Source organism: Lissotriton helveticus, chromosome 2_1 (assembly GCF_964261635.1).
Source record: "Lissotriton helveticus chromosome 2_1, aLisHel1.1, whole genome shotgun sequence".
NCBI classification, from domain to species: Eukaryota; Metazoa; Chordata; class Amphibia; order Caudata; family Salamandridae; genus Lissotriton; species Lissotriton helveticus.
In genome coordinates this window covers 2,031,476,567-2,031,495,817 of record NC_136059.1, presented here as the reverse complement: position 1 = coordinate 2,031,495,817, position 19,251 = coordinate 2,031,476,567, and the positions used below count along the sequence as shown (strand labels likewise).

Here is a 19,251-nt window from a genome sequence, read left to right as displayed (position 1 = left end):
TTGGGGGGAGTCTGAGTTTGAGAACACTAGTTGTGTGTCATCGGCATATGACACAATGGAGAGGCCAAATTCCTGTGTTATATGTGCCACGGGGCTGAGATATATGTTAAAAAGTGTTGGACTCTGGGAGGATCCCTGAGGGACTTCCCAAGGTGCTGAGACGGAGTCTGACTTAAATCCTGCCTCCATACATTGGAAGGTTCTTCCACTCAGGAATGACGCAAACCATTGGTTAGCTGTTCCTCTGATTCCGACATTCTCCAGTCTTTGAATTAGCACTGTGTGGTCTACCGTATCAAATGCCGCGCTCAAATCCAAAAGTACCACGGCCGCAGTTCTCCCTTGGTCAAGGATGGATGTGAGCTTTTCACCGACCACTAACAGGGCTGACTCCGTGCTATGTTTTGGTCAGAACCCCATCTAAGTCTGGTGTATGATGTTGTGATTTTCAAGGAAAGTGGAGATCGTGCTGTTAACGTGGTTTTCTGCCATCTTGCCTAAAATAGGCAATAACGATTTGGGCGGAAGTTGGCTAGATCTGCAGGGTCCAATTGTGTTTTTTTAGCAAGGATTTAATGATGGCATGTTTCCATTCTAAGGGTACCTTGCCATTTTCAAAGAAGAGATTAATTAAATTACATAGTTGATTTCGGACGTCTTTCCCACCTTGGGCGAGGATATAGGGTGGGATCCTGACTTGATTTTCTGTAATAAGGAGGATACCTGATCTACCTTCATCGTCGGGATGGATAGGAAGACTGGTGCGGCGTGCTAGAGTGGTCCCGCGGGTTCACTCTTTCTAGGGGCGTTTAGAGAGCTATGGGGGCCTTTTGGAGCACCTGAAGTCGTGATAGAGATAGGGTGGAGGGAATTGTAGATGTTTTCCACTTTGCTCTTAAAGTGGCCAACCCATTGCATCTTTCTTTGGAATATGGGGGGCTGTTTATTCCTTGGCCTACTGTGGTAAGTAATTTGACGATTTTAAAAAGCTCCTCAGAGTAGTTAGAAGACTTTGCTATTTTTCCTTTGAAAAAGGCTGCCTGTGCTTTCCTAATGCTCTTATAGTAGAGCTGTGTGGCTAGTTTGTAAGCTCTTTTGCGCTCTGAATCATAAGACTTCCTGCAGTTACGTTAATGTTTTTTGCAGCTCTTTTTTTGTGCAACCGACGTAGGACAGAACCAGGATGACCTGTTAGACTTTTTATGCGTTAGTAGGCCTGGCTTCCTAAAATTCCGATCAATAGAGCTATTGATCCAGGTTAGCCGGTTGCCATGTGCTTCTTCCAGGTCTATGGTGTCTGGCGGTGTGGAGGACTCCATATCGTTAATCCAGGCCTCAGGGACTATCCTAGGCCATTTACGTCCCACTATTATAGGTTCACATACAAAGGGTTTATGGAGGTGCAGTGAATCATGGCGTGGTCTGTCCATGGCATTGGCTTGGGTGCTAGTACCTCCAATGTTGGCTCGTTTGAAAAAAATGGGGTCTAAGTTGTGTAAACAGTAGGGCTTCCATGTCAGCTAGGCATCTCCTGGCTGACGGATCACTGGGATCATCCAGATGGATGTTGAAGTCGTCTAGCACTGTAAGAATCCGTCAAAATTTCTTCAAATGGACTATCTCTTATCTCACAGACAGACACTCAGGAAGTAGCTGCGCGCTTTATAATGAATATGCTACTTACCAGTATGCATCTGTTCTTGGCATGTAGGGCTGCTAACATTCATATCTTAGCATTAGATCGCCGCCTAGTGTTGGGTCCGGATGATCGCACATTGTTGTCCTGGAAGAGTCTTCGAAGTATCCTGAGATAGGTGGCTCCTCCCCTGGACTACAGTGCGCATGGGCATCGGCTCCATCCCCAGATTGTTTTTCGCCATTGTGGCAGAAGATGGAGTGAAAAGTGTAAAGGATGTCCATGCTAATGACTGAATACAATAGTATGTCTGCAGCTGCAACAGGCACCGGGGAGGAGGGCGGGCGATATGAATGTTAGCAGCCCTACATGCCAAGAACAGATGCATACTGGTAAGTAGCATATTCAGTTCGAGGCATGTGGGCTGCTAAATTCATATCTTAGCATAGAATACATAGCAGTCCCTCCATTATCGGCGGTTGCCCGTGTCAGCTGCAGAAACTTGAAAAAGTGTTTTGAGAACAGCCTGTCCTACAGCAGCTTGCTGCTTGGAATGCACATCAACACAGTAGTGTTTTGTAAAGGTATGTGGTGTAACCCACGTGGCTGCTCTGCAAATGTCCTCTAAGGGAATGTTCCCTAGGAAAGCCATGGATGCCCCCAATTTGCGTGTGGAGTGCGCCCTTGGGGGTATTGTTAAAGTGCGCTTGGCGTTTTGATAACAGATTTGAATGCACTTAACAATCCACCTGGCTATTCCTGCTTTGGAGATAGGGTTGCCTTTGTGTTGTGGTGAGAAGGCAACAAAAAGTTGTTTTGTTTTTCTAAAGGGTTGTGTCCTGTCTATGTAGTACATCAACGCCCTCCGTACATCTAAGGTGTGGAGCATTCTTTCCGCCACCGTTTGTGGGTTTTGGAAGAATGCCGGCAAATCAATAGTTTGGTTGAGATGAAACTGTGACACCACCTTCGGAAGGAATTTGGGGTTAGTGCGTAGCACTACCCTATTTGGATGAATTTGAATGAAAGGCTCTTGGATTGTGAGCGCTTGTAGCTCACTAACACGCCTCAGTGACGTAATAGCTATTAGGAAGGCTACCTTCCACGTTAGGAACTGGAGTTCACACGAGTGCAGTGGCTCAAATGGTGGTCCCATCAGTCTGGTGAGGACCACATTGAGGTTCCACACTGGAGCTGGTGGTGTTCTTGGGGGAATGACTCGTTTTAGACCTTCAAGGAAAGCTTTAATGGCAGGCACCCTGAAGACAGAGAGATGCAGCCTGTTCTGAAGATAAGCTGCTATGGCGGATAGATGTATCCGAATGCAAGTGTACGCTAGATTACACTTATAAAGATGCAACAGATAGCAGATGATGTTAGGGATAGATGCATCCAGCGGGTTGATGTCATTAGCTGTACAGTAAATGACAAAACGCTTCCATTTTGCAGCATGGCATGCTCTGGTAGTTGGCCTCCTTGCCTCCTTGATGATGTTCATGCATTCTGGAGGCAGGTTAAGGTAGCCGAACTCTAGGACTTCAGGAGCCAGATCGCCAGGTTGAGCTGTTGCGGTTCTGGATGCTGAATTTCTCCATGGTTCTGCGTCAAAAGTCTGGGCGTGAGGCGCAGTCTTTGATGCGGCACCACCGAGAGTTCGAGGAACGTGGTGTACCATGCCTGGCGCGCCCACGTTGGAGCAACTAGGATGAGTGTCATCGAGTGCTGCCTTAGCTTTCTTGCCACCAGCGGTATGAGAGGTGCTGGGGGAAAAGCGTACGCAAATTTGCCTGACCAGTTCATCCATATCGCATTTCCCTGCGACTGTGGGTGAGGAAACCTGGCGGCAAAGTGTTGGCATTTTGCGTTTTCCTTTGTGGCAAATAGGTCTATCTCTGGATGACCCCACTGCTGGAAGTACGGGCGGAGTACTGATGGATGTAACTCCCACTCGTGCATCTGATGGCTGTATCTGCTGAGCAGATCCGCCATCTGATTGTCCTTGCCCGGGAGGTGTTCTGCCATGAGGAAAATGTTCCTTTGAATGGCCCAGTTCCACATGCTCTGAGCCAGATGAGACAGCTGTGGCGAGTGGGTGCCTCCCTGCTTTTGAATGTAGTACATCGCAGTCATGTTGTCCGTCCGGACTAACACTACCTTGTTGCACAGATGTACATTGAAGGACTTGAGCGCCATGAAGATTGCCATCAGTTCTAGATAGTTGATGTGCATCTTTTGTTGCTGCGTCGTCCATAGTCCCTGCACCGTGTAAGTGAGCAGATGAGCTCCCCATCCCTGGAGAGATGCGTCCGTTGTCAGGATAATCTGTGGCACAGGCTCCTGGAACAGTCGGCCCTTGCAAAGGTTGTGTGGATTCCACCAATGCAGAGAGTTGTATGCCCGACTGGTAACCAACACTAGGTCTGTTAATTGTCCTTGAGCCTGTGTCCACTGATTCGCTAAGCACTCCTGGAGCGGGCGCATATTCAACCGTGCGTGAGGGACTATGAAGATGCAGGAGGCTATCATGCCTATCAGCTGCATGAACACTCTCGCTAGAAGTGAGTGTTGTGGTCTGAACCTCTTGATTAGAGACTGCATGCTGTCTATCCTGACCTGGTTTGGCTGAGCCATGGCCGTCAGGGTATTGATCGTCGCACCTAGAAACTGCCGGACATGTGCCGGCTGAAGATGCGACTTTGGGTAGTTCAACGAGAAACCTAGATCGTGAAGGAGGTGAATGGCAGTCGACATGTCCGCGGCGCACTGTTTTTCCGACTTGGCTTGAACGAGCCAGTCGTCTAGGTAGGGGTAGACATGGATGTTCTGCCTCCTGAGGTGCGCTGCCACTGTCGCCAGACACTTGGTAAACACCCTTGGGGCTGTGGTGACTCCAAAGGGTAGTACCTTGAACTGGTAATGCTTGCCCTGGATAGTGAACCTGAGGTATTTCCTGTGGGACGGGTGTAGTGGAATGTGGAAATAAGCATCCTTGAGATCTAAGGTTGCTAAGAAGTCCCCTTGGTTTAACAAGGGAAGAATCTGTTGCAGTGTAAGCATATGGAAATGTTCTGACAGTATATACAGGTTGAGGGGACGTAGATCCAGAATGGGTCTTAGAGATCCGTCCTTCTTTGGAATAAGGAAGTACAGGGAATATACCCCTGTGCCTTCCTCTCCCACTGGCACGAGCTCGATTGCGCCTTTTTGCAGCATCGCCACTACTTCCTGCTGCAATAAGTGCAAGTGCTCTGCGGACATAGGCCGTTGCCTTGGGGGAATGTTGGGTGGAGTGGATGTCAACTCTAGACAATAACCGTACTGGACTATTTGTCGCACCCACCTGTCTGTGGTGATGTTTCTCCAGATGGGCAGGAACTGCTGCAGTCTCCCCCCGACAGGTGTTAAGTGGTCGGGGGGCAGTGACAGAGAGTCACTGCTTGCTTGGGGTAGAGGAGCGGGAGTTGTTGTTTCCTCTGCCGCGTCCTCTGTTGCTGTTTCCTCTGTAACCCCCCTTGTTCTGTTTGGTGAACGAGGATTGTGCTCCACCTCTGGAGAATTGCGATTGTTGACCCATTTGTCCTCTGGTGACTCCACGTGCACCTGAGCGACGAAAATTATTGCCACAAAACTGTTGTGATTGTAGGGCACCCATTGACTTAGCAGTTTCTGTGTCTTTCTTTATCTTTTCGAGGGTGGTGTCAACATCTGGACCAAACAGTCTATCAGGATTGACTGGCTGATTAAGTATGGTTGTCTGAATATCAGGTTTAAACCCCGATATGCGGAGCCAAGCTTGTCGTCTCAGCATGACGCTAGTGTTGATAGCCCTAGCTGCTGTGTCTGCGGCGTCAAGTGCACACTTGATGGCTGCGTTGGAGATCAGTTTCCCCTCCTCTATAAGCAGTTTGGTGGCCTCTTGAAACTGTGGAGGCAGGTGTTGTACAATCTGCTCTAGGGTGTCGTAATGCGCCCTATCGTAACGTGCTAAGAGTGCTTGTGTATTTGCGATACGCCAAAAATTGGCAGCTTGTGCAGCCACTCTTTTGCCCCCTGCCTCTAGCACTTTGGACTCTTTGTCCGGGGGAGGAGCTTCACCCGTCGTCTGGGAGTTGGCCCGTTTTCTGGCATTTGCGACCACAAGAGAGTCCAGTGGCAACTGTCCCCGAATGTATGCAGGGTCCGCAGGTGCTGGTCTGTACTTTTTCTCTATACGTGGATTGACCACTCTCGCTCTGGTAGGCTCCTTAAAGATGTCAGGCGCATGCTTGAGTACTCCTTTGAGCATAGGCAGCGTTTTTACAGTTCTTTCAGAGACTGAAAATGTGTCAAAGAGAAAGTCCTCTTCCACTGGGTCAGCATGCATGTCCACATCATGATTAGCAGCTGCCCTCTCAATGAGTGCATGAAAACCTGCAGAATCCTCTGTTGGAGATGCACGTGCACTGAAAGGCTGTGGGTCTTGCCCCACACTTTGGGTGCCTTGGTCACCAATGTCATCATATGAATCTGTATGTGCATCTGGTTCATTGATGGGGAAGGTGTATTGGTCATGTTCATCATATCCCTCACCCTCAGAGTGTTCTGGTGAGGGAGTAGGGCTCCTTCTTGGAGGAGGCTGGATAGGTTCCATGAGGCCTGAAGCGTCCTGAGGAAGCCTTTTCTTTTTTAGTGGGATGACATAGGAGTCCACTGGCTCCGAAGTGATCTTCCTTTTGTATAGGGTTAATTTGCCTGTGTTGGTGTCGATGAAATGCTCTGAATCCTCCTCTGATTCGAGTTCTCGACTTGAAGGTACCCCTGCCGTTGAAGAATCCGACTTCTTTGGCGTCGATTTCGTCGAAAAGGCCTTTGGAGCCTCTTTCGGCGGCAGAAGGAAGAGAAGCTTACTCGCAGGCTTTGCTGGAGTGTCTCGCGGCGTTTGAGGCGATGGCTTCGGAGCCGACGTAGCAGCGTCCTTGTCCCTGATTCTCTGTAGCGAAGCGGCGATGGGGGACGCTTCACTTACAGTGTCTTTTTGCGCCGACGAGGATGTCTTGACCTTCCCCTCGGACTCGAGGTCCTGGTGGCCTTTCTGAGTCTTGGACGACGATGCTGCCGCCGCCGACCCCGAGGCCTTGGATCGATGCTCCGACGTGCCAGCCTTTGATCCGTGTGCTTGTGTCGCCTCCGCCTCCACTACGCGTCCGACTAACGGAGTCCCAGTCGGAACCGGAGCCGTGCCGCTGGCTTTGGCGTGCTTGGACGGCGTTGCAGCGGTTGAGCCGTGCCGACCACTCTTTTTAGAGGATCCCTCCTCTGGCGCCGATTTTAACCCTGTGGAATCGACCGATTTCTTCGACTTCTGTGGACCGGAGGCCGACGGAGTCGATGCAGCAGCGGGTGCTGTAGTCTTTGGTGGCACGGCCGCCATTTTAGGGACGCTCGAGTCCAAAAGTTTCGGTTTCGTTTTCGGGTCGGCCATTTTAGGTGTTGTCGATACCGTGTGTTTCGGTTTCGATTTCGGTACGGGCAGCGCCGCAAGTGTGTCCGTGGCCGGGCGTGAAGGCGGGGCCGTGGCTTGCGGTACGGGGTCTTGGGTAAGGCCAACAGGCGATCCCGTGACCCGATCTTGATCTTCGAAACCTTCGGGGCATAGCTCGTCCCCAGAGCTATCTTCCGCGGCCCCATAAATCTCATCGACGTCCCCTACCTCGTCGACGTATTCAAGGCCTTGACCCACGACTCCGTCGTCGTCTACCGGATCCGCCTTGACCTCCGTCTCGGGCGGGGAGATTTGGAGATGATGACCTTGGTCCTCCTCTTCTTGGTCGCCGAAGATGTTTTCTGGATCCGGGGCCGCTTGTCTGGCCTCCAGGCGCACCGCGCGCCGAAGCTTTAGAGTCTTTTTAGACCTGAATTGGGCGCAGGCCTTGCACTTGCCGTCGTCATGGTCTGGTGAAAGGCATTTGTTACAGACCGGGTGCAGGTCTATATGTGGGTACTTAGACCCACAGAGCGGACAGAACTTAAACGGACTCCGCTCCATGTTGGAAAGTTGCAGTCGTGTCGCGATGAGAAGGCCTCGATGTCCGAAGAGTGAAAATACTCCGCTGAATCCGACTCCAAGAGACGGAAGAACTCGAGACCGTACGCAAACAATACCGACGCTATGAAAACAAGGCCTTCTGGCCTTAAAAAGTTAGTTTTACTCGGTTCCGACAGAGAGAAGTCGAGACCGCATCCGAACCCAATGGCAGAAAAAAACAATCTGGGGATGGAGCCGATGCCCATGCGCACTGTAGTCCAGGGGAGGAGCCACCTATCTCAGGATACTTCGAAGACTCTTCCAGGACAACAATGTGCGATCATCCGGACCCAACACTAGGCGGCGATCTAATGCTAAGATATGAATTTAGCAGCCCACATGCCTCGAACATAAACTTTAACATAACATACCATAACATAACAAAGACTAATCTACCTACGCCCTTTTATATTACCTCCTCACATGGAACACTGTGGCATTCCTCAGGGGTCCATAACATCCCCTCTATTATTGAAAATCTATCTAACGCCCTTACCATATCTGATTAAATCATACAAACTCACCTGTTACAACTATGGAGCTGACACCCAAAGCATTTTTAAAATGGATTGCCCCTAAGACCTCTACAATTCCAAACTTGATGACTGTCGTCGTGCCATAAACACATGGATGATGAATAACCATCTAAAGCTCAATACCACAAAGACAGAGATTATGACATACCAGCCTACCTCCATTTTGCCTAAGGAACTTGAAGCCCCCCCTCTGACACCATCGAGAGAAGTAAGAAACCTAGGAGTAACTATGAATTTAGACTAGTGTTTGATACAGCATATAACAACGTCACAAACAGTGCCTTCTACACATTGAAAACACTATGTTGCAGCTTCCCACGCCTTATATACTAACAAGCTGAGAGCCATCCTCACACTCGTAATCTGCAAGCTTAATCTATACCAGCTGCCTGTATCTGGGCACATCCGCATTCATTATACGTAAAATACAACTCATCCAAAATACTGCCGCAAGTCGTCTTATCCGCCTTCATCCAAGAAAAGCATGACTCCAGTCCTGCAATTGCTCCACTCGCTACCTAGAGGAGCTGCTAGAAGGGCAATGTTCAAAGCACTGTACATTGTCCACAGAGACTCCTAAAGAAAGAGGCCCTGCTTTCTCAGTACAAGAAGCCAAGGTCTGCAACTCACAACCAGCCAGTATAAGAAACAGCCAGGACCATATTCACTTCCGAAGATACTGAAAAACTTGGCTATTACCTAGAAAACTGCACCACCAGCATGCTGGCAACAAAGCCCAGAAAACAGTCACACCCTCAAGCACAATCCTCATCTTACAACCCACCAACATCAAACAACTATTTTCATTATGCAGGTAGGCAAAAAAAACAAGAAAAAAACAGAGTTGACCTACGGTTCGTCGTGGCATTGTATAATTATGTACTTCCATATATAAGAGTAATGGCCCACAATAATACTAAAACCATAATATGCAGTGGTCCGCAACAAATTGTATATTATTCCTATTATTTTCATATAACACATATGCTAGGAGGGTTGTCCCCCAACAGCACTGTACAGTCAAATATGATCAAATGAATAGGCATGGAATAACTGAAGCGCTCTGTCACACATTACTGGACAATTTTGGAGGACCTTAATATAGTTTATTCACTGCAAATCCAAAATATCTATACAAGCCCATCACTTCTATACATCTTACATAGACACTCAGATAAGGGATGATAACAAATGTCCATCCTAAAAGATCTTGTCACTTCTCTCTCCCTCAACTATGCCAGCTCTGGACCACAACTATATACAAAATCTCAGAATGGACAACATAGTGCGGTAAACATATAAGCACACTCTATCATATGAAGTACCATACTTGCAGAGACCTTTAAGGCTATCAGCATGCTGAAAACCATAAAACTGCGTGCCTGTCTCTTACACTTCATCTTCCAACACACTGCATTCCATAACACAATCACCACATCGCAGTGATTATGACACAAACATAGGATCAAAACAAAAACAACATACTTCCAAGCACACACCCTCCAATGTGTTGTGTGCTACTCGAGTAGGCAAGTGCTTCAGTACCCCACAAGACATAGTAATCTCTATATAAATGCTGCAATACAATAAAATACAAAGTATCTAGTCAATTTTGTGAAAGACTCAGAAGGAGGAAAGGTCATAATGAGAGACAGGGCAAAGGCAATGTATCTTCTTGTACAGCATCAGAATCCACATATGTCACCAAGGATTGATAACATGAAACAAATACCCAACCCTTATCATTTAGTTTCTGTTGGTTCCTTGAGTGCTGTGGTCAGCTATGCATAAGCTACTCACAAACATAGCCTAATATAGCTTAGGTTCAATGAATACCATCCACCCTGTCAAGAGCACTGAAAGCATCAGAACACATGCCAAAAGTCCATTACTTTTCACTGCATGGTGCCAGCAATTAGCAGCTGGCAAGATGCAAATAGGAATAAAATGTGTGGCTCACTTAACAGATTACAATTTGCAAAACATGATCCTTAAGATAGAACTATTCTGAGCTCCTCTAATAAACATGCTATCAAAATGTGATCCTTCTCCAACTCTATATGGGCTACTAACTGATGCATGCAATAGAGTGGCCCCACTGAACGTAAAAAGCCTAAACGATTGTCTTATTAATGGCATGCAAGTTGGAATGGAAAACGGCAGTGAAGCAATACTTGAAATTGGATCAACCGAAACGGATCTACAATGTAATGTTATGCAATTTTATACAAAAGTTTGCCTATTTCTTCATAAGTCTTGTTGCAGATCATGGAACTGCCGTTGTAGGTATGCTCAAGGAGAGATCCACAAACCAACCCTAGTCTGACTCAGTGAATGCAGTGCGTTTTGGGATGTGTAGAGTTTGTCAGCATTAGTGCTTCATGAGGGGTGGGGTAGTCTTGAGGAGTGCCGGCCTAACCTGTGATTTGGGTAGAATGTGCGTAGTGAAGAGGAGTTGGTTGTTAAGTTGGTCGTTTTTTGATCTCCACTGAATCCATGTCCGTTTTGGTGGTGATAGCTGCCACTTTGGCATACGTCCACTTCCCTACAAATCTTTCAAGTATGTTTTAAGAGTAGTTAGGAGCTGGGGTATTATCTGAGCTGAGATGCCTTTAAGGTAAATGAGCAGCTATCTATTATCTTGTCTCTTCTTTCAGTTCTATGTATCCAATTAATATTTTGTAAGATGTTACCAATGCCACATTCAGTGTAGGTAAGATATGAATCTGAACAAAAAAACATCAAATTAAGCATATTAAAAAAATCAAGGCCTTAAAAAAAAAAAAATCTCACTTGTAGGGTTTTTGAGGCAGGATACTGATTCTCGTCTTGTCCAGGATCTTCTTCAGCTTGTTCCTTCCTCCGACAGTGTTGGCTTTGCTTTTCTTCGTAATCTTCTCAAGTCCTATCACCTGTTCCACGTCAACAGCAAGATCCGGGATAGAGTAGCGGCTTGCCTTCTTGATATCACCTATTTTGGGCAGATGAGGGGCACCATTTCTTTTTTCCTCTGATAATCTTGACAACAGTTCTTTAAACACTGGACAGGATGACAAATGAGCAGAATAACTCAAAACAAACACGGAAAGGGCACGACGAAACACACATTGAAAGGATGTCACTGGCTATCGTTGTTCTGCATGATAGAGCACTGTGCACCCTGGCAGAATGTGTTCTAGCCAAATACATGGCTAAGCACGTACTTTTTTACTATTTAAAAATAATAATAAGCTTTGCTCACTCTCTACAGCATGATAATCTATAATCCTCAATAAGCAGAGTAGTTTAAATTGCTTAAATTTAATGTAACAGAATTTCTGCATAAAAAAAAATGTATGTTAAGATTCATTAGACTTCCATTGGTATAATTATAAAGTTTGTATTTGCTTTAAATATATATATTCCCTTGCAAGGCTGTTTGAGACTTGAGTCTAGCTTGTTAACCTTTCCAAGAGTGCCATGAAAAAGTCACTATACTTGTTTAGGACAAACAATTTCTATCAACTATTTAGTGGAGGGGTTCAGTGGCACAGCTTGGTGGGGGTAGATGTTTTAATTAAATCTTGCTTGTATGGACAAACTATTCATCCTTTGACAGTTCTTCTTTTAAGAAGTTGGTTTCACAAAACATAACTGCTAAGGTATGTGTAAACTGAAGAGTTTCCAAATGAAAGGACAATCCGCAAAAATCAGGAGAATCTGGATTTCTGCTTTACTAATGCCTTCAATAGTAAAGTTGGACGCTCAAAAAAGGTTTGAACATTATGTGGGTTAGGTGAAAGCAGCAGCATGAGATTTTAGTACAGATTAAAGTGGGAAACAATCCTCAATTGAAAAGAACACACTCTGATCCCTAGGGGAGAACAGGTTGTAAGAATTTCCATCAACCTCTTTCCCTGGCAAGTTTTCAATTAATTTAAATGCATTTTATGGTGTATTTATACATCATAAGGGCAGGGAAAGAGCTACAGGTGCCTTTGAAAATTGCTTTATTTGCATGAATCAACACTTAAAAAGCATTTAATTTCAAATCACTGGTCTGCTTTACTGAACTCTTTTGCAGTTCACTAGAACTTGCTTCACCCCAAACGTCCTACCCCAAACTCACAGCTTAAGTAGTATGATCTTAGTTGTTTCTATGCAGTTAGATGTTGGATGCTTTGCCTGGCTAGCTGGAGTAGTTGGATAAAGAAGTACGAACAATGTAACCTAGGAGGACATAGCAGAGGTTTAATTTAACATCAAAGCCTTGGGAACTCTCCAAGATGGAGTGACTGGCATGATTTTTCTCGTCTTTGGAAAAGAAGTGGCTTCAGATTATTTAATAGATAATGTAGTTAACAGAAATCTCGCCTTGGTGGTACTTCCTAGCTTTCTTTGTTAAATATGTTTGCCTTTCATCTTGGGGTGTATTTGCCCATGCTTGGCAAAACATAAAATTGTTTTTCTTTAAATAAAATGAAAACACAATCACATAGTGAATGACAAAGATGATAAAATGGATTCATAACTAGAAACATTTCATGCAACACAGATCCCTCAGCGAGGTAAAATGGTCGAGAGACCATAAAAACAACACCAAGACAATAATCAACAAAAGTGAAACCTAATTGACCGTCTTGAGGTTATATTCTGCTCACGTGGAAATGAGACTCTCCCTCTCCTCTCAATGGGATAAGTCTGAGAACATAAAAGGCCAGGCTTCTCAGTCCATGTCATTCACCCACTATTCGGATCTTCCATATGGACAACATGATGGACTGGGTAAAAACGACTGTTAAGAAACGACTTTGTTCTTGGGCGAGACTAGACCAACCATCAAGAATGAATCAAAACATGCATGTTCATCTACACAAGTTGCTTCCCACACTACCTAAGTAATAAGAGATTCCCTTCCTAGTGCAGCAGGAAAAATCATAGTTCATATCCTTGGCGGTTTTTGTTAAAATATCTCAATTGTATGAGATCAGTACACATCAGAATTCATTGCTTTCTCTGAAATGTGGAAAGCTCTACATATAAGAAGTCCTCCTTTTTTGACAAAAAAGAAACAAGATGTATACCATCTCATTGATCTAAATTGCTGAGTTCCACCTCTGAAAGACAAAAAATGTTCTCACCCATATATGTCTTCACAACCAATTATTTTGATTAAATGTTTTAACTGCTTAACTTCCACATTCCTCAATCGGCTGCAGGCAAGTGCCAAAGGCCCTTCAGTAAACAATTACTGACTTTTTTTTATACATAAGCGTACATTTTCAATGACCATCTGTAGCAACTCTGTTTTAATCCTAGCAATTTGGTGTACTGTCTACCTGGACAAAAAGAGAACATCAAAATGTATTCCAAATTTACTCTAAACATTTTAACACCCATAACCTATACAAAATGTATACAGCTGGGAAAGATCATAGAATATCTTATGGTGCTCTCTGCTACAAAAATGAAAACAAAAACACAGAAAAAAGCAAAATATATAAAACATTATAACCTTACCGAATAAGTTGGTTTTCACAGTGATTGATAAATGTGTATTGTTCTTAAGGATTTCCATGGCCTTAGACAGCTGGATGTTTTCAAAATTTTGACCATTCACCTCCAGTATCTAAATACAATTACAAGTGTTATTGGTGGTAATTTTGGCAACTGGAATGTTTAAAACCTGGTAATTTTTGCTCAGTAATTACGAGCTGTTTATTTGATCAATAAATCAAGACATAACCATAAAATATCAATTAAGACTAATTAAAGAACAAACGTGCCTTTTAAAAACACCATGATCTAAAAAAATCTGCAAATATTAAACACGTTTGTTGTTTCCTGTTTTCTTACTCACTCATCTGGTCACAAGGCTCATGTAGTTTCTGAAGTACGATTAGGAGTTGTGCATCCTACAACAATCTCTATTTAAAGCCTTCTGTGTCAGTTTGAGACAGGCTGTGTTGCAAATTCAAATCACATGGGATCTAGCTAAAAGGCTGAATAGCACTGGAGGTCTCTGTGCCTTTCACTATAAGCAGTTGCACAATTTGCCGGTGCTAGTAAAACATTCTGAACTACAGCAGTGTGGTTCTACAAGCCTGCACTGCCTGTTTGCAGAAGGTCACAGCCAGGAGGCCAACATATACACCGACTTTAGTTTTCTGAATTACAACCAGATAGGTTGTGTAAAATACCAAGGGAAAGCGCACAGATACAGTTTAGATACAATTTTAGTGATGGGTGTGTTGGCACTGTGGTGGAATCATCGTCCAAGCAGCTCAAAAATAACTTTGTGCACTCTGGTCCCACTAGGCTCTAATTCCAGAGCACCAGTGGCAGGGAGATGGACCTCTGGTTGACATTCTGTCTTCCATTGCCCTATTTCCAGCAGGGCTGGACAAAGAACCTGAGTACAGACAGATTGGCCTCTGCCCTGATACCAGTCCTGCTGCCTAAGCTGTCTGTATAGGATTGTGGCGCCACAAATCAGCTCATCAGCTTACTGCAAATTGGTGGTTCGAAGTCAATTCTGCTGGAGGAACTCACAATTAGGACCCCCCCCCCCTCTAGTGCTTTCCCTGCATCGCTGGTGGTGCGTGCCTTTAAATAGGCTAGGTAAATTCGGCCCCTGTGGCCAACTTTTGCTTGGAACGACTGTCACTTCTCCAACTACCCATTGACATGTTATTTGTTTTCCTTCATCTGCGATGTTCACCAGCCTCGCCTGTAATGCTCAATGGTACACACACAGATGAGGTTACAATCTATTTTCCGCAGCCAAGACTGTACATTTCTTTCTCTCCCAGTAAAATTATATTTGAGTAATAATTTTGTTCTTGATATGACACAGTTGAGCAGTTTGAGTTTCTTTTGTCAGAGGAGTTAGTTCTTTCCTATTTTAAGAGAATAAGTTCAGCTTCCTATTAGGAAAATGCTAGCAACATGTGCTTGGAATTATTTTCTCCAATGGACAGCACCATTAGCTCCTTTATGAATGGATGCCCAGTGCAGAAACTGTGGTGTATTTTAAAGGTACTACTTATTTAATATTGCTAAAGCATACAAAATCACCCATATGCAGCTATTTCGTTGCAGCATTTATACCATAGGTGGATGTCCTCTGGTATACTCTTTTCTTATATTTATTAAAGCAGAAGCAGTGCCGACAACAAAACTTGTGCAGATGTATGCTGGTATTAAGATGACACCATGCAATAAGTAGAAAAAGAATTATCTGAATTACACATAAGCTAAATATTACGTCCACAAAAGGATTAATTACTGTGTATTGTTTTACAACTATCACATATCCTTAAGTTTAAGATGTTAAGATACCATTGAATCAGTTTTGCAGTAACTAATTAATATGCGGTATGGTAAACTAGGTCCAAGAGATCCAAGAGATCTGCTGAAAGTTTGAGCAATTAAATATTAATACATCACCAACCCAGCACATTAACCTCTTAAAATCTAAATGAATTAGGAGTTTAGCTGTAAAATATCTTGTGGCCAAGAACTTTTCTGCTTAGCTTCTGGTTTTGATAGGTTCAGTTGGTCTGCGCTTTCTAGGCTTTGTTGGGGTTTTACTACTCAAAGTCCATGTCCAACTAACCAAAATGGTAAGTGTATACGAGCTAACATCACACAAAATACTCATTTTGAACAGGTATTTGGCAGGGCTCAGAACTTGGGCTTACTTGAGATGTTTGCTTTCCTGATTGCACTGACTGTGCAGAGACTAAATCGTTGCAGTGTATGTGAAACAACCCTTGCTGCTACAGCAGCATTTCTAATAGTAAGAAATATGCACAGATTTTATTTCAGGGCTAATACTTTTACGGTGTCAACAGTGCAGCTAAAACACAGGCAAACAAGACCCTTCACAACGCTACACTACATCCCAAAACAAAGAGCCATTGGTTCGCAGCCCAATGGCAGATTAGAACCACGGTGGACATGGCCATGCCAGCGCTACACATTTAGCGTGTCTATTGCTGAACCATTAGGAGGTATGGCGCTGGCTGGTCTGGCATGGTTATGGCCAGAACTAGATGTAGTACCCAAGGCAAGACAAAAAGAAGCTCTCCGGTTGGGAAATGGCATGCAAGTTAACTATGTGTTTGCTTTTCATTGCGTTCTGTTATTTGAATTTGATCTTGTATTATAAATGCTGAACAACAAATACTAGAATCCAAACAAAAAACTAGCACTGGGTAAGCTATTTCCACCAGACATGAATAAGTCAAAAAGAATCGCCGGCATAAATGATGAATGATGTTTATTTGAAACAAATCACAAGATACAATATGTATATATGTGTTTCTATAGTGTTCCACAGAATTAAATTGTGGGAGGGGGAAATCAATGGTGCACTGTACATTGCAAACGGGCTGACAATGGAACTAAGTCAGAGAAAGGGAAAGAACGATACGCCTGTCATCAGCCGTTGAAGTTGGCAGTATCAGTAGTAGTTGGGGTTCCAGCTGCAATCTCAATTATTGTTAACTGATATTAATGATGCCTTTCAGAAATGTTTGTTCTTGGTCATGTAACATGTGAGTGTTTGTGGGTATCCTGGAATGTAACAATGCCAGAATTAATAGAATTTTAATATTAATTTTATGGTGGAGCAATATATTGCCATCATCTTGGTCACCATAGCAAGACACTGTCCTTCTGCACAGTTCAGTCTCGTGTAAAGCAGTACTGATTTAGAATATATCACCATCAGATATTATTACAACAGAAGAGAGATTGAGTGACCACCTTTGCTTTGGGATTTGCCGATAAGATTGCTTACACAATTATCTTGAATTTTTCAATCAAGAGTTTTTCAATCCTAGTTTGCCCTTGATCTGCGGCTAATTTCTGCAAAGGTGACACAGATACCTATGAGCTATGTTTCTGGCCTTTCAAAAGAAAGTCCTTAGAAACAGAAGATTAGGTGTAGGGTTCTCTGACCTACTCATCTCTTTGTGAGAGGCTCAGAACTCTTGAAAGGAACCAGCTACAAAAACTCATGAAGAAACTAGAACTGGATGTTGATACACAGTCCCACTATGGGCCTATCACCAATCTTCCCTTTTTAAAGATGAAGTTTTAGAGAGAAAAGCGATATCTCAGATAGCAAGATGTCTTAATACGATAGTCCTTGATTATATTATTTAATTAGGTTCTGATTGGAAGACTAACCAGAAACAATGATGTGAATACTGTGAGATTTCTAACCCTTGTTACGTTATAACACTGGACTCATCAGTTGCTTCAGACTTACTTGGCTACAGAATATTGCTCTATCAAGCAGAGATTTAGCAACTGGTTTACAGTGGGCATTGTTTCTTCATTGGATATCATTTCAATGGAAATTAAAGCAAATATAGCATAGCCAGGTTTTGATTCTCTGCTTCTCATTGTCCAGTTTATGTAAAGCCGGTAAGGAATATTACACAAAGGCATGACTGAACAAGCCATCAATATGCTGATAAAACGCTCAACAAAGTCTCTTGATGATATGCCCCTAGAGGGTAAATTCTCACCCTTTAGACTGCCTATGTTGTTCACTGATTGAGCATAGCTGGCTTGCATACAATCTCATTAATGCTAGAAATAATGATTGCTGGTTCCAGAGTGCCACCCAAAGTGGGGGCAATGACACCTCAGTGTCAGAAAGTAGATAAAGCCTAGGTTCTATATATGCTGCAAATGTGTAGCCAAGGATTGTGTGTTATAAATCTTGAGGAATCAGAGCAGTCATTAATGCAGGTTACATCTAATTCCCACCCAAAAAAGAGAGAACTGTGTTGGGTCTGGATCTCACATCATTAGAATAGGGATTGCTACAATTTTAGGGGTATGTAATGAAGTTACAATAAAACCATAACCCCTCAATCTAACTGGCACATAAACTTACAATTGTGCAGAATTTGAGGAGACTAGTTTCAACTTCAAACTCAACACCTAGATTGCAAAACATTCATTGGCTTCCAGCGAGATACTCAATGTAGTGAAGCTGGCCACTATATCCAATAAAGATATATGCAGGAAAGTGGGGTTCAGTACTTATGGCATTGTTAAATTCTATAATACTCGCAATTGCTCCTCTTGGTTTTCTTTCTATAAGTGGATTCTTCATCCACTTTACTGCCATTACCTGTAATAAACCAAGCATGAACTTCTAAGGAAACAAACTAGATGCTACAAGATGGGGTCTGTACAGACTACCTCACTAGTACTTTACTAAAACAGTGGTATTAAAGTACAAATAACCATCCTTGCCCACCAGCAAATTCAGATCTGGTAATGTGTTAAAAAGCATAGCATCTGAAGAGGTAATGTGATACGTGCTAGGTAGAAGAACTGAAAAGATTTTTAGTAAATACACTCCTTGGAGTCAGTGAAGAAAGAGTAAAGAATACTACTGTACCTGGTCACCACGCTTTAATCCCGCTTCTAGTGCCTTGCTACCAGGCTCAACGCTGTCCACAAAGATTCCAAATCCCTTTTCCGACCCACCCAGTAAAGTGAAGGGCAAAGGAGCTTCTCGAGAGGGCTTTGTAATAGTTATCAGTCTTCTTTTTGCTTTAGCAGCACAGGCAATATTTAACAGTCTTAAGTGCCCGCCCATTTTCTAGAAAAATAAAATCAAGTACTTTTAGCAACATATTTTATAGATCATATATGTACTCACTTCAGCAAACAAGACAAAAACATTATTTCTTGTACCTCTCTTTCCAAATTGTTCTCAAACTCTTCCAGAAAGCGAGTCATGGCAGGGTCTCCCTCAAAGTCATTGAAGTGATTGTTCACCCACAGTAACACTACCCGTGTAACCTATGAGAACCGGTACAAAGATTGAAAAAATAAATTATTTGCAAGTTATTCAGTTATGTTTATTCTAATAAAGACAGAAGAAGAACATTAGATACTAATATAGGTGGAACTATGTTTCTGCTCAGATACAAGGTGAGGTGTCAGGTCCGAGAAGAGTCAGATTTCCAGGGAAACAAACACAAATTCCTTCAGACTACAAT

At 43.6% G+C, this 19,251-nt stretch overlaps 1 protein-coding gene across 1 annotated transcript in view; it reads right to left on the bottom strand.

Annotated features, from left to right (window-relative positions):
- RAPGEF2 (Rap guanine nucleotide exchange factor 2) overlaps positions 1 to 19,251 on the bottom strand; it is a 197,514-nt gene that overhangs the window by 151,648 nt on the left and 26,615 nt on the right. Inside the window, exons 6-9 of the mRNA XM_078677004.1 lie at positions 18,944 to 19,051; positions 18,645 to 18,848; positions 13,736 to 13,844; positions 11,030 to 11,276 (exon numbers count right to left, since the gene is read on the bottom strand). Coding sequence (XP_078533130.1) covers positions 11,030 to 11,276; positions 13,736 to 13,844; positions 18,645 to 18,848; positions 18,944 to 19,051 — 668 coding nt within the window. The remainder of the gene's footprint in view (positions 1 to 11,029; positions 11,277 to 13,735; positions 13,845 to 18,644; positions 18,849 to 18,943; positions 19,052 to 19,251) is intronic.